Source organism: Heterodontus francisci, chromosome 27 (assembly GCF_036365525.1).
Source record: "Heterodontus francisci isolate sHetFra1 chromosome 27, sHetFra1.hap1, whole genome shotgun sequence".
NCBI lineage: Eukaryota > Metazoa > Chordata > Chondrichthyes > Heterodontiformes > Heterodontidae > Heterodontus > Heterodontus francisci.
Genome location: NC_090397.1, coordinates 65,864,336 through 65,880,830, shown reverse-complemented (window position 1 = coordinate 65,880,830; position 16,495 = coordinate 65,864,336). Strand labels below are relative to the sequence as shown.

The following is a 16,495-nucleotide window of genomic DNA, read 5'->3' as shown; positions in this document are numbered from 1 at the left end:
CTCTCCCCTTGCGCTTCTGTCTTTTTTCCTGCCAACTGTTAAGTCTCTTCGACTCGCCACACTTTAGCCCCGCTTTATGGCTGCCCGCCAGCTCTGGCGATGGCTGGCAACTGAGTCCCATGACTTGTGATCAAGGTCACAGGACTTCATGTCGTGTTTGCAGACATCTTTAAAGCGGAGACATGGATGGCCGGTGGGTCTGATACCAGTGACGAGCTCGCTGTACAATGTGTCTTTGGGGATCCTGCCATCTTCCATGCGGCTCACATGGCCAAGCCATCTCAAGCGCCGCTGGCTCAGTAGGGTGTATATGCTGGGGATGTTGGCCGCCTCGAGGACTTCTGTGTTGGAGATACGGTCCTGCCACCTGATGCCAAGGATTCTCCGGAGGCAGCGAAGATGGAATGAATTGAGACGTCGCTCTTGGCTGACATTCGTTGTCCAGGCCTCGCTGCCATAGAGCAAGGTACTGAGGACACAGGCTTGATACACTCGGACTTTTGTGTTCCGTTTCAGTGCGCCATTTTCCCACACTCCCTTGCCCAGTCTGGACATAGCAGTGGAAGCCGTTCCCATGCGCTTGTTGATATCTGCATCGAGAGACAGGTTATTGGTGATAGTTGAGCCTAGGTAGGTGAACTCTTGAACCACTTCCACAGCGTGGTCGCCGATATTGATGGATGGAGCATTTCTGACGTCCTGTCCCATGATGTTCGTTTTCTTGAGGCTGATGGTTAGGCCAAATTCGTTGCAGGCAGCCGCAATCCTGTCGTTGGGTCTCTGCAGAAGCTCTTCAGTGTGAAATGTTAATGCAGCATTGTCAGCAAAGAGAAGTTCCCTGATGAGGACTTTCTGTATTTTGGTCTTCGCTCTTAGACGGGCAAGGTTGAACAACCTGCCAACTGATCTTGTGTGGAGGAAAATTCCTCCTTCTGAAGACTTGAACGCATGTGAGAGTAGCAGGGAAAAGAAGATTCCAAACAGTGTAGGTGCGAGAACACAGCCCTGTTTCACACCACTCAGGATAGGAAAGGGGTCTGATAAGGTGCCGCTATGCTGAATTGTGCCTTTCATATTGTCATGGATTGAGGTGATGATACTTAGTAGCTTTGGTGGATATCCGATCTTTTCTAGTAGTCTGAAGAGACCGCGTCTGCTGACAAGGTCAAAGGCTTTGGTGAGATCAATGAAAGCAACGTAGAGGGGCATCTGTTGTTCACGACATTTCTCCTGTCGCTGGCGAAGGGAGAGTCCTGAGTGAGTTGTGTTAATTACATTATGCATAATTTACTGTCTACTATCCATCACTAGGTTAATTGTTGCTTTATTTCAAATACACATCCTTGTTTATTTTTACTTCAAAAAAATGTGTTCTTGTTGCAATTTAAGAATTTTTGAGGCATCCCCATACTGTAAGATGATTAATTAGTCAATGTTAATAATGCTGTAATTCATCGCTCAGCATTAATGATAGGCCATTGTGCAAGCATAAGCTCCACTGTTAGCATTTGTGAGCTCCATAAAATGGAGGGAAGATAGGTCAGTCTTGAAAGATTAAAAAAAAGAGAGAGAGGGTGAAGATAAGAATTAGGCAGACTAAAAGGAAAGGTGGATGTGCACAGGGGAGGAGCAAAGCAAGAACAGAAAGCATAACTAAGAATTGAAATCATATAGAATCATAGAATGGTTACAGCACAGAAGGAGGCCATTTGGACTACTCTGTCCATGCTGGCTCTCTGCAAGAACAGCTCAGCTAGTCCCACTTCCCTGCCTTTTTCCCATAGCCCTGCAAATTTTTTTCTCTTTAGATAGTAATCCAATACCTTTTTGAAGCCAAAATTGAATCTACCTGTGCCACACTCGTGGGCATTGCATTCCAGATCCTAACCACCCACTGCATAAAAACATTTTTCCTCATGTCACCTTTGGTGATTTTGCCATTCACCTTAAAATTAGTGTCCTCTGGTTCTCGACCCCTTCTGCCAACTCTGTCCAGACCTCTCATGATTTTGAATGCTTCTATCAAATCTCCACTCATCCTTCTTTTCGCTGAGGAGAACAGCCCCAGTTCTCTAATCTTTCCTCGTAACTGAAGTCCTCAGCCCGGGAAAGAAGATAAAAGAAGAAAGTAATTAGTTACCAGAAAGTGACACAAATAGGATGGAGGTTTAAAACATGTGTGCTAGAGCTGCAAATTTGGGTCTAGAAGTTTGTCAACCAATTTATACAAACTATTGCTGTTCAACTATCTTTTTTAATCCTTCTCCTTGTGCAGAAGTGGCGCATTGTGCCCAGTGACCCAGCTAAAACCAAGAACTTATATTTGTTTTTATTCTTTCATGGGATGTGGGCGTCACTGGCAAGGCAAGCATTTGTTGCCCTTGACAACTGGGTGACTTGAGGGCAGTTAAGAGTCAACTACATTGCTTTGGGTCTGGAATCACATGTAGGCCACACCAGGTAAGGACGGAAGATTTCCTTCCCTGAAGGATATTCGTGAACCAGATGGGTTTTTACAACAATCGGTGATATCTTCATGGCACCATTACTGAGACTAGCTTTCAATTCCAGATGTTTTTTTTGTGAATTAATTGAATTCAAATTCCACCAACTGCCATGGTGGGATTTGAACCCATGCCCCCAGGGCATTAGCCTTGGCCTCTAGATTACTAGTTCAGTGAAATTACCACTATGCCACTGTCTCCCCTTATGTGAAAATAGCCTCAAATGATCTTTGTAATTAGGTTTTAATGCACTTTTTTGCATCTACTACTGCCATGAAGACTCCATCTTAAATTTAGGGAACTATCTTGAGTATTAATAAGTCTAAATGCAAAATCATTTTCTTTTTAAAAACCAAAATAGTTGTGGATTTAATGCTGTAAGGTTGCAAAACCTAACCTCAAACAGTTTTCCAGTAGCTGTGAAAATCTGACTGTAGCCATCTAATTCCACCCACACCAATTTTGTTTTTCTCTTTAGTTTCCAGCGTGCCCTTTTCCAAAGTCAAAACATTATGTTACGGAAAGGTCACATTGTTTGTTCCCTTCTTTAATAATTGCTATGTCTAGGTTTAATATATCCTTCAAGGTTGGTCAGACATGGGTCATTATGTAGATTCAGATACACTGTAAATTGCTGGTCACATTTCAATTGTCAAAATGGCAGTGGTATAACAACAACTTGCATTTATGTAGCACCTTCAATATAGAAAACCGTCCCATGTTTCTAGTGCTAAAAGAAATTCTGTTAACCTTTCAACTTGTTTAAACTATATTTATTACCTAGGTGGAAACTGTTTGAATCAAGACATGCAAAACAAATGTAGTTTTGTGTAATCCTTAGATTATTAATTTAAATGCTTTTTGATTGCACTTAAGTGGTGGTTGATATGACCTTTCATGCAAAAATCTCCCTGGAGACATGCTTATGTCTCATACAGATAGTTTGTCAATGTGTGGCACAGAGAAATAAAATTGTGCGGTATACGTGAAAGAAAAATATATGAATGGCTCACCACAGAATTGCATATGAAAATATTACAATGAGAAGGAATTGTACAACTTATAATTGGCTTATTCTTAACCAGAGATTGCCACCCCGCACCCTTTCTTCCCCCCCCAACGACCTCCCACCGGCAGTCACCTATCCCTGAGCAGGGGCCCTAACAACCCCACTGCCTTGTGGGTGTCTCGGGAGAGACCAAGGCGAAGGGAGTAAACCCTAACAGAAAATCCGGAGCGGAACCCCGAAGGCAGTCACGTGTCACCTTTGGCATGTTTCCAGCAGTTCCTGCAGCCATACCGGTGCAAAACGTCGTGCTGTGCACTCCTTTGGACCCCACCAGGAAGGCCGAGAGGGGGATTTTGTCGCTTGGGCAACTCACAACCTCCATACATCCGCCCAGGCATGCGCCATACAGAGGTCACTCCATAGTCACCTCACAGCGACCAAAACAACACTGAAAGCAGCAGTTATGGGTTATAAGTCCAGCTCAATTGGCGTAGAGATTGGGCGCCACGGGTTGCCTTTGTTGGTGGGAGAGGTCATCGCATCTCACTGGACAGCTACCGCCCGCCTCAAACCGGGCAGCCCCTGGTCAGTAAGGTTCTGTCCCGCCACAGTCCACCTGCTTCAATGGGTGCTTGGAGCTCAGGGTCATTGCAACATTGCACCAAACAGCAAGACAACAAAAGGAAATAAGGTACCAGGCCTTCGTTTTGTAAGTTGGAACGTCAGAACTATGTGTCCTGGCCTGTCGGAAGACCTTATACAAATCAACGATTCTCGGAAGACCGCCATCATTAACAACGAGCTCAGTAGACTCAATGTGATCATTGCTGCACTTCAGGAGACACGCCTCCCTGCGAGCGGATCTCAGAGAGCAAGACTACACCTTCTGGCAGGGTAGGGATCCTGAAGAACCAAGACAGCATGGAGTGGGCTTCGCCATTAGAAACTCTTTGCTCAGCATGATAGAGCCACCTTCAAATTGCTCGGAACATATACTGTCCATCCAACTGCTCACCGCCTCTGGTCCAGTACACCTACTCAGCATCTATGCTCCAACACTCTGCTCCCCACATGAAGCTAAAGACCAGTTCTATGAGGAACTCCATAATATCATTAGTAGCATCCCCAATACCAAATATCTGTTCCTGCTGGGGGACTTTAATGCCAGGGTTGGGGCCGACCACAACTCATGGCCCTCCTACCATGGGCACTATGGCATTGGAAGGATGAATGAGAATGGACAGAGACTGCTTGAGTTGTGTACCTATCATAACCTCTGCATCACCAACTCGTTTTTTCATACTAAACCCTGTCACCAGTTTTCTTGGAAGCACCCAAGACCACGTCGTTGGCACCAGCTGGACCTCATCGTCACAAGGCGAGCCTCTTTAAACAGCGTTCAAATCACCGACTACTCCCTGGTGTGCAGCAAGGTTAGACTCAAACCAAAGAAGCTGCATCACTCCAAGCAGAAGGGCCGCCCGCGCATCAACACCAGCAGAATTTCTTATTCACAGCTGTTAGATAAGTTTCTAAATTCACTTGAAAAAGCCCTTCAAAACACTCCTACAGGGGATGCAGAGACCAAGTGGGCCCACATCAGAGACGCCATCTATGACTCAGCAATGATCACCTATGGCAAACGTGTGAAGCAGAATGCAGACTCGTCTCAATCTCATTTTGAAGAGCTGGAACCTGTCATAGCCGCTAAGCGCATTGCACTGTTGAACTACAAGAAAGCCCCCAGCGAGTTAACATCTGTAGCACTTAAAGTAGCCAGAAGCGCTGCACAAAGAACAGCCAGGCGCTGCGCAAATGACTACTGGCAACACCTATGCAGTCATATTCAGCTGGCCTCTGACACAGGAAATATCAGAGGAATGTATGATGGCATTAAGAGAGCTTTTGGGCCAACCATCAAGAAGATCGCCCCTCTCAAATCTAAATCGGGACACAATCACTGACCAATGCAAGCAAATGGACCGCTGGGTGGAGCACTATCTAGACCTGTACTCCAGGGAAAATGTTGTCACTGAGACCGCCCTCAATGCAGCCCAGTCTCTGCCAGTCATGGATGAGCTGGACATACAACCAACAAAATCAGAACTCAGTGATGCCATTGATTCTCTAGCCAGCGGAAAAGCCCCTGGGAAGGACGGCATTACCCCTGAAATAATCAAGAGTGCCAAGCCTGCTATACTTTCAGCACTCTACGAACTGCTTTGCCTGTGCTGGGACGAGGGAGCAGTACTACAGGACATGCGCGATGCCAATATCATCACCCTCTATAAGAACAAGGGTGACCGCGGTGACTGCAACAACTACCGTGGAATCTTCCTGCTCAGTATAGCGAGGAAAGTCTTCGCTCGAGTCGCTTTAAACAGGCTCAAGAAGCTGGCTCAGCGTGTCTGCCCTGAGGCACAGTGTGGCTTTCGAGCAGAGAGATCCACCATTGACGTGCTGTTCTCCCTTCACCAGCTACAGGAGAAATACCGTGAAAAACAGATGCCCTCTACGTTGCTTCCATTGATCTCACCAAAGCCTTTGACCTCGTCAGCAGACGTGGTCTCTTCAGACTACTAGAAAAGATCGGATGTCCACCAAAGCTACTAAGTATCATCACCTCATTCCATGACAATATGAAAGGCACAATTCAGCATAGCGGCGCCTCATCAGACCCCTTTCCTATCCTGAGTGACGTGAAACAGGGCTGTGTTCTCGCACCCACACTGTTTGGGATCTTCTCCCTGCTGCTCTCCCATGCGTTCAAGTCTTCAGAAGAAGGAATTTTCCTCCACACAAGATCAGGTGGCAGGTTGTTCAACCTTGCCCGTCTAAGAGCGAAGACCAAAATACAGAAAGTCCTCACCAGGGAACTCCTCTTTGCTGACGATGCTGCACTAACATTTCACACTGAAGAGTGTCTGCAGAGACTCATCGACAGGATTGCAGCTACCTAACCATCAGCATCTAGAAAACGAATCATGGGACAGGACGTCAGAAATGCTCCATCCATCAATAACGGCGACCACGCTGTGGAAGTGGTTCAAGAGTTCACCTACCTAGGCTCAACTATCACCAGTAACCTGTCTCTCAATGCAGAAATCAACAAGCGCATGGGAAAGGCTTCCACTGCTATGTCCAGACTGGCCAAGAGAGTGTGGGGAAATGGCGCACTGATACTGAACACAAAAGTCCGAGTGTATCAAGCCTGTGTCCTCAGTACCTTGCTCTACGGCAGCGAGGCCTGGACAACGTATGTCAGCCAAGAGCGACGTCTCAACTCTTTCCATCGGTGAATCCTTGGCATCAGGTGGCAGGACCGTATCTCCAACACAGAAGTCCTCGAGGCGGCCAACATCCCCAGCATATACACCCTACTGAGCCAGCGGCGCTTGAGATGGCTTGGCCATGTGAGCCGCATGGAAGATAGCAGGATCCCCAAAGACACATTGTACAGCGAGCTCATCACTGGTATCAGACCCACCGGCCGTCCATGTCTCCGCTTTAAAGACGTCTGCAAACGCGACATGAAGTCCTGTGACATTGAACACAAGTCATGGGAGTCAGTTGCCAGTGATCGCCAGAGCTGGCGGGCAGCCATAAAGCGGGGCTAAAGTGTGGCGAGTCGAAGAAACTTAGCAGTTGGCAGGAAAAAAGACAGAAGCGCAAGGGGAGAGCCAACTGTGTAACAGCCCCGACAACCAATTTTATCTGCAGCACCTGTGGAAGAGTCTGTCACTCTAGAATTGGCCTTTATAGCCACTCCAGGCGCTGCTCCACAAACCACTGACCTCCTCTAGGTGCTTACCCATTGTCTTTCGAGACTAGGAGGCCAAAGAAGAAGAAGAATCAGATATTTAAAAAATTCTTTACCTTTCATTCCTTCTACTCAGGGTCTCCATTGTGTACAATTGGCCTTGAAAGGTTTCTTATTTTTAATGTAGAATATATATTCTTTAACTGCATGTTGGGGGCACTTTTGCTACTCATGGAAGAGCCCACTTTAAACCAAAATGAAATGAAGGTCTTTAATTTACCACACACATGCTCTGCCTTTCAAGTCCATCAGTTTATCAGTTTTAAATCATATGCTTCACCAAGATCCAAGGCTTCGTCATAAATAGGGAAATAACATATGCTGCAAAAACAAAAATGGGTGCTTCTATTTAAAGGACACAGAGATTTGTTGGCAGTTTTGTTCTGATTTGTTTGGAGTTAAATGCTAGGATTGGAAGGGAAGTAATAGTTACACAAATTTCTAACGCCATGTTGCTGGCTCCACCACATGGTTGACTCAAATGAACTTCTGTGCATTTAGCCTCAGATGTGGCATTTGTAAAATTTCAGGATACCAGATATTAGTTTTGCAATCTATAATAGTTATTTTTTCAAATAGTGCTATTATTTTAACTGAGTTATTTTAATCTGAAATACTCTTGCCTGTTCGGGTGGATTTTTTTTTTGTAGTTAGCTCTTGCACCAATGCTGAAATAATTTTAATATAACAGTAATAGGGGTCCTGAAATATCACTTTGTTACAATATTAGCCATTAATACTAAATTAAACATCTGTACACAATTTTACATAACTTTCCCTGCCAACCCTTTTCCTGCTATCTAGTCAGAGCTACAGAACCAAGACTGATAGCTGATCTGTACCTGACTTGCAGCTATGATCTAATTGAATGGCAAACATGCTCGAGGGGTTAAATGGCCTCCTCCAGTTCCTGTGTTCCCATCTGGTACCCTGTTTTCTTGCTTTCTCTTTTTGTTGGCTTTAACTTTACCTTTCTACTTTTTTAAAATATTTTCACCTTGCAAGCTTTCACTTTTTTTTGCCTATGTAACAACAGTCACTGCACTTCAAGGTATGTGAAGCATTTTGTGGCATTTCTCAAGCATGTGACAGAGGAATTTTCTATTGCTCTCCTTATTCTGACCACCCTTTGGATCAGAGGGCAGTTTATTTTTTTAAATAACGGCACTTATTAGATGAAAACAGAGTCTAACCAAATCGTGAAAAGCCTTGATTCGGGAAGTTAATTTTTGAATCAAAAATCATGTTCAAACTTAGGCATTCCCACAGGCTTGTGTCATCCAGGGCAATGACCATGTCGCTGTAGAGTTAAAGGATAAAGTGTATTTTGAGTCCATAGAAAATAATAGAAATTGTTAACTGTTCTGTATTAATGAAATCGAACCTTGATAACTTTCAAGACAATTGAATTTTAAATCACTGGCGTACTTTATACAGATAATTCTTTCAAAAATTGGAGAGTCACCGAGGTCTGAGATCTCAATGGTACGTTATTTGTGGAATGGATTTATAGATTTAACTGGTTAGATTTATTTGTGGCTTTAAACATACCTTTTAATATTAAGTTCAAAAACAAATTCTAAAATATGTTCCTCCTTGCTTTTAAGAGAACCATGAATGTGTGTGTAACTAATATTCTGGTAGACTAAACAGAACTGCAGCTGTATTGGGCTGTGCCATTTAAAGCTTGGCCTTTCCATCATTTCTATTTGCGTCTATAAGTATGTATACTTTTTTTAATTTAAGCTATTCCTGATTGCAGTAAGTTGTATTGAAAGTACAGTCCTCTCTTCTCCCCAGACCCCCAACAAAAAAATGTTCAAAGGAAAAAGTAAAGCAAGGAAGTTACCTGTGTAGTGAGTGTGAGTAATTGAGCATCTTTATTCTCATCCACATTGACATTTGATTGAAAGATCCTTCTGCTCTCTCCCCTATTCTTCCTCCTGTCATAAAGATGGTGATTCACGATTGGGTGCAGTGTGGGAATTGCTTCCAATACCTCCCCCATTTGACCATTAATGACTGAGAATCTCCTTTTTCAGAAAGTGATTATTGGAAAGTTACACACCATGTGGAGGGCAGGGCATTGGCAGAAGGAGAAAAGTATTGCCTGACAACAAGCCTGTGCACACACCAACGTTTTTCCAGCAACAGTCATAGGATAGCAATTAGCAGTCAGAAACTGGACTAATTTTTTCCTACCATCCCTGACCAAAGTATAATTGAGTGCAATTATGCCTCCACTATTGCCCTTGATTGAGATTAGCTAGTTCAGCACAGCCCAAATATTGAACTCAGCCTTCCTGATTTGTTGGTTCATTGCCACATCATGTGGTGCATTTACTCACTCCCTTTAGGGAAAGTGACTGCAAAGTATTTTTGAATGACCTCTCAACACTTCAGAGCTCGTCCAAATTAAGTAACTTCCTGTATGTGGTATGCAGTAATTACATTTAAATTATGGCAAATTAATTGAATGTGTATTCTAAGCAGAAGAATGAACTAAAAACGTGGCCAACTATCTCTTTATGACTAATTCGCCACAGTGAATAAGTGTTTAATGGCCGGAATGCATTAACTTATTTTTCTGTTTTTTTTCTTTCAGTGTCATCAGCAAGGTGGTCCCAGTCACAGAGACAAAACCATCACCACCTGCAGGTCACCCAAAGACTCCGCCACCACCATCTCCAGCACCACCTCCAATTCATATAGCTCCACCCCTTACACCAGCTCCTCTTCCTCTACCCACAGCAGCTCCATCTCCAGCTCCTACTCTTCCTGCTGTATCTCCTGTAGCTTCCGGCTCTGGAGCAGGAGCGTCTAAGACACCAGTCAGAAGTGTAGTTACAGAGACTGTCAGTACTTATGTGGTGAGTCACACTTCACAGCTTTAATTCAGATTTTGTAAAGTTTCTTATTTCTATAAATATTTCTCAATGAAAAAATCTCAAATTATCCTGGGAAAGTAGTTGCTAATAAAAACAACTTAATGCAATGAAACTACATTTTCTAAATGGCACTATATATTAATCATGTCTTTTTTCTGAAAGAGTATGTTAACTTTCAAAGCTCCTTGAAGAAAAACAAAGATTGCATTCACAGAATCACAGAATAATACAGTGCAGAAGAGGTCCTTCAGCCCATTGAGTCTGCACCGATGCATTAGAACACCTGACCTGTCTACCTAATCCCATTTGCCAGCACTTGGCCCATAGCCTTGAATGTAGCATTAGCATTACAGGGCTTATTTCCATCCCTTCCTCCCCCCTCCCACTTTTTCCTTCTTGTGCTGTGGTGCAGTTCCATAGGACCACTAGTACCTTGTCATTTGCCACGTGTGAGTGTTCGCAGTCTTTTTGCTATGGGAAGCACTGCAACCGAGCTCCGTCTTCTGTTCATCCAAGGCACACATGCACTTAAGTTTCTCCATGAATGTTCAATAGCAACCAGGAGCAGGAATCATAGAATATCTTGCTTTGCCCTAGTCTGGAGTCTTGAAGCCAGTTGCAGCACCTGTACCTTTGTCACAGGCCAGGCATTGAAATAGCCTGTATGGTTTAGTTTAACACTGGGCAATGCAGTTACCAAATAAGTCTTGAGGGGATTTTTGCAGGACTTGCTATTTATTTTAAATAAATGACCTGTGGCTTTACTGTAGAAAAGCTGGAAAAACTCTGAAGGCTCTCTTACTCTGCCCTCTAGTCAAACTATATTGAACATTATGTGGCCTTATTATAAGGACTGCCCAGTCTTTAATCCTGAATAAAATCTTAAATATTCCATCCATAAGCAATATACCCACATAGTCATTTAATTAGTCTCCCAGAATAATATGATTTCAGTAGAAATTAAGTATATTATGCTGGAATTGAAATTTAACTACCTTTTACCACAACTACCAGCAATATTTCCCACAACCAAAAGAAGAACTATAATTTACATAGAGCCTTTAATGTAAAATTGTTGACGAAATGAAGGAAGAAGAATTGGGGCAGTGGCAAAAATCGAGATACAGGTGGTAGATTTTGAGGAATCTTTTGAAGGAGGGGAAAGTAGTAATAAGGCACAAAGTCTTAAGTTGAACATTGTAAAGCACAGGGCCAAATTAGGGGTGCAAAGGAAGGAAGAGTCAGAAGGGTGGATACAGGAACATAGGGCTAAATGAGGTTGCAGACCTAGAAAAGAGCGAGGGCATGGATGATTTTAAAGATGAAGATAAGGCTTTTGATATGTAGGCAGATAAGGAGCCAGTGAAGACTGCCAAGCACACACGTAATAGGGAATGGGAGTCCGTGTAGGAGGGTTTCCAGACTCTGGCCATTTTGACAAGTTGCAATTTATGTAGGGCTGAACTTGGCAAATGGAATTCAACCTGGAGAAGTGTGCATTTGGGGAGGTCAAACAAGGCAAAGGAATACACCATTAATGGGAGAATACTGAGCAGTGTAGAGGAAGTGAGGGACCTTGGAGCGAATGTCCACAGATCCCTGAAGGTAGCAGGACAGGTCGATAAGGTGATTAAGAAGGCATATGGAATCCTTTCCTTTATTAGCTGAGGTATAGAATATGAGAGCAGGGAGGTTATGTTGGAACAGTATAAATCATTGGTTAGGCCACAACTTGAGTACTGTGTGAAGTTCTGGTCACCTTATTACTGAAAGGATGTAATTGCACGAGAGAGGATACAGAGGAGATTTACGGGGATGTTGCCAGGACTGGAAAAATGCAGCTATGAGGAAAGATTGGATAGGCTGGGGTTATTCTCCTTGGAATAGAGAAGGCTGAGGGGAGATCTGATTGAAATGTACAAAATTGTGAGGGGCCTGGATAGAGTGAAGGGCCTATTCACCTTAGCAGAGAGGACAGTGACTAGTGGGCATAGATTTAAAATGATTGGTAGAAAGATTAGAGGGGAGATGAGGAAAATCTTTTTTTCACCCAGAGGGTGGTGGGGGTCTGGAATTCACTGCCTGAAAGGATAGTAAAGGCAAAAACCCTCGACTCATTTAAAAGGTCTCTGGATATGCACCTCAAGTGCCGTAACCTGCAGGGCTGTGGACCAAATGCTGGAAGGTGGGATTAGACTGGATGGCTCGTTTTTTTGGCCGGCGGAGACACGATGGGCCAAGTGGCTTCTTTCTGTGCTGTAAACTTTCAATGATTCTATGATCCGGGACTTGATATCAGCTAAGCAGTACAATGATGGTGAGGAGGCAAGAATGGTATCATTAGCATACATATGAAAGTTGACATCAAATGTAGGATTTAGGGGCTGTATATAGCTAAAGAAAAAAAGTGGACAAAGGATAGAGCCTTGACATTATAGAGTCAGGGAAAAAAGCCATTATAGGCAATTTACTGGCTGCATTGGTACAGGCAGATGTGGAGTCACACTAGAGGAGTGCCATGTAGGTATTCAACTCAGAGAAAACTATGGAATGGTCAACTGTGTCAAACACAGCAGAGCAGATGAGAAAGGGCAAGAGAATAGTACATATTAATCGCATTAACAAAGGATGTTGTTGGTGACTTTGACAAGATCACTTTCAGTGCTGTAGGCAGGGCAGGGCCGGGCCTTAAGTGGATTCAAAAAGGGATTGATGGGTAGGAGTACAGGGTTGGTACAGGGATGAGTGGCAATACATGTCTGAGCACTTTAGAGAGAAAAGGAAGGGTGAGATAGAGAGGACACGGTGATTAATTGAGAGCTTTTTGAAGAGTGAGGGCTTGTTTCCTTCCATCCCTTCGAACTGCCATATCTGGTACCTCCCAGGCCTCAGCCAATCCAATCCCTTATTCAGAATTGAGTTTGCATGTTTCCTCCATTCATTAAAATGTGTTTCAGCAGCTCCCGGGTGACTTCTTGCTGTGCAGGTCTGGTACCCACTTCCAATCCAGTAGCTGCTGACTGTCACCTTTATCCCTCAAAACAAAAGTTTGATACAGATTGAGTAAATCTGTGTGTTCAGCCCACTGTAGAGAATTAAAATTTTACCGAGTGAGTTTGGGGTTCATTTCAAGATTTGTATTGTTTTGTTGAGTAATTCTGCTGTCTTGCGTCATACCTAACCCGAGAGCCTACCATTGTGAATATAAAGCCAGCAAAGGAAATGGTTACACCTTCCTACGCTGTCCACCCACCTTCCACATTAAAATTGCTAAGTAAGCTTGTTTTGTGCCTTGATTCTGCAATGCTGGAACCACAGGTATCTGCACTTCTCAGCAAAGCGTAAACAGTGCCTGTGAATCTGTACTGTGTCTTTTATCTATGCTTCCTGCTTCAAAATAGTTAGGTTGGTGGTGGGTGTAATGTGTGTGACAAAATGGCATGCATCATGGTCTAAAATAAAAACAAGAAATGCTGGTAATACTCAGCAGGTCTGGCAGCATCTGTGCAGAGAGAAGCAGAGTTAACGTTTCAGGTCTTCTCCATGCATCATGGTCTACCGTACTTATGAAATAACTAGCTCAACAGACCAATTTCAAGAGCTCTGTCCACTCGAACACAATTTTCTCGCTTGAAGCCTTGTTTACGCTGCAACATTTATTCTGAAGTTATTACAGTGGGCATTTATAATCTGATGTGACATGCATAGTGTAACTTTCACACTGAGTCGCCCATAAAAGCACTTCCCTGACCATCTTTAGCAGCATGATGTCTCTGAGAGCAGTGTAAACAGAGGCCTGGAGGGATGCAAGTTTGCCTCCATGTTGCAAAGGAGACACCATTATAAAAGACTTGACATCACCAGGCCGTAGTGTAAATGCCATTGGTCTCTGCTTTTATCTCAGCATTCCCAGTAGTGAGCCATGCTGCAGTCACTTGCTGATCGGGTGCAGGCAAGCTCTCCAACTGTTCCCCATCATATTATGTGAAATCATTTTGAAATGATTATTGTGCGACAACATAGAAACAACTACCAAATACATTAAACACAAAAACAGAGAAAATTCTTTAATTTGGCAATTCATAAAAATATGGTCCGTTTCTGCATAATGGGTATAAAGCCTCCAAGCAAAGTATACGATGCCTCACATTTACGAAAAATTCACACTAACCTTTTCTTCACTGGAAACCTTCCATTTAAATTGAAGCAACCTGAATTTCATTTTGCCTGTTTTGAAAGTTGAAAGGAGTTTAGTTAAATTGAGCTACCAATAAGGAACTTCTACAACTTAACGCATTTGGGTTCCATTGCAAAGTTTTTATTTTATCTCCGCTTGAACAGGTGGAGACAGGGTCTCGTCAGTTAACATACTGTCAGCAGCAATAAGAGGTTGAAGGTTAAAATCTGCACTGGGAACCTCTTAACTTGAATCGGTACTTTCCGAGAGGATTCTTTGAAGGAGAAAATTGGAGAAGGTGGTGAATCTGAAATTGCTATGCACATGTCATGAGCCCATTTTACTAACCAAATTGTTTCTTCAGGATGTGTTGCAATGGAATGAATGAATTCCAACAGGTGGTATGTGCCAGTTTTTGTTGAATTGTTCAAGTCTTAGTTACAAAAGCAGACTGTGCAACAGTAATAGAAAGTTAGGAATAGAAGCATAATGATGGCACTTGAGAAAATGCATTAATGTCACTCTGGTGATTCATCCTCTTGTGTCTCAGTGTCCTATCGGACGACAATCAGAAGAGTCCATGTTTGCAAGAAGCTAGTACACAACGTAACTGTGAAATTGCAACACTTAGGAAGAATTATGGCGGTTACCTAAACCAATGTGCAGGTGTCATACTTGTATCAACGCAGCTGAGGAGACTCTGTATCTTTGTTCCATGAGCTCCAGCTAATAAATTTGTCTCCACTATTTCCATAGGCAGATTTCATCTCTGAGGGAGCCTGTATTGCTGGAGTAGATGGAAGAACAGTAGACTGCTGCAGTTGTCAGTTCATTTAATAGCCTAACAGTAATTCATTCGGATATTCCAAGCCACCTAGGTCTCTGCAGTAACAGTGAACTCGCATTTAGATTTTGAAAATCTATTGTCAACTTCAGGAATGAATTTCCTTTGTTTAACTATTTCCACCCCCTAGTGTTCTGACCTCTTCGGCTAATGGTGCTGAATTTTTTTGACTGTAGTTCCATCTTTATTGACCACCCTTCAGTACTTTTCTCAAGTGGCTATTCTTGATATATTAGCTTAGATGCTATTAGTCAAATAATCAACTGTGGAGTAGGGTAAGTTGACATCATAGCTGTTCAATTCTTAACAGGTAACCACATGTATACTTCAGTGAACATGGACAGGAACCCTGGAAGATTTTTTTCCCCCTCATTCCTAGCGCCAGGTTGTTGAGGTCAAGTGTAGCACCCATATATATTCTAATGAAGGGTCACAGACCTGGAACGTTAATTCTGCTGCTCTCTCCACAGTTGCTGCCTGACCTGCTGAGTATTTCCAGCACTTTGTTTTTATAAACCCATACCATTGCCCTAGCTTAGCATCACACCAGATAGAGTATTTACATAAAAGATCATCAGGTGAATGCTATAATGAGATAAAAACAAGAAATGCTGGAATCACTGACCCGAAACGTTAACTCTGCTTCTCTTTCCACAGATGCTGCCAGACCTGCTGAGTGATTCCAGCATTTCTTGTTTTTATTTCAGATTTCCAGCATCCGCAGTATTTTGCTTTTGCTATAATGAGATGTTGAGTATATTTTTTATCCCACTATTAAGTGGACGTGTGCTTTTCATATCTGCTATCAGATTCCCTTATGGAATACCAGCCATTCTCAGCTTCCTATTTAGGCAATATGTTTAGCATAAATCTGTGAAACTGGGAACAAAGGGTGTTGTGCTTTATCTGTGCAATATGTGAATGGCAAATTTGACACAAAATACAGTTTTGTACACTGAACCATCTATTTTTATTGTTGACCAATTATCTTGAAATGATTTGTTTGTTTTCCCCCCACAATCCCCCTCCCCAGATCCGAGATGAATGGGGAAATCAAATCTGGATCTGTCCTGGCTGCAACAAGCCAGACGATGGCAGCCCAATGATTGGCTGTGATGACTGTGATGACTGGTATCATTGGTAAGAAACCTGTTTCTTTGAATTTATTGCATATCTGTGAAACTGTTGGAATGATGAACGTTGATCTTAAACCTGCTATGTCACATTGAACAGATCAGCCATGACCTAACTGA

The 16,495-nt window shown here is 43.1% G+C and overlaps 1 protein-coding gene across 1 annotated transcript in view; it reads left to right on the top strand.

Annotated features, from left to right (window-relative positions):
• taf3 (TAF3 RNA polymerase II, TATA box binding protein (TBP)-associated facto) overlaps positions 1-16,495 on the top strand; it is a 207,213-nt gene that overhangs the window by 188,157 nt on the left and 2,561 nt on the right. Inside the window, exons 5-6 of the mRNA XM_068059509.1 lie at positions 9,939-10,203; positions 16,276-16,382. Coding sequence (XP_067915610.1) covers positions 9,939-10,203; positions 16,276-16,382 — 372 coding nt within the window. The remainder of the gene's footprint in view (positions 1-9,938; positions 10,204-16,275; positions 16,383-16,495) is intronic.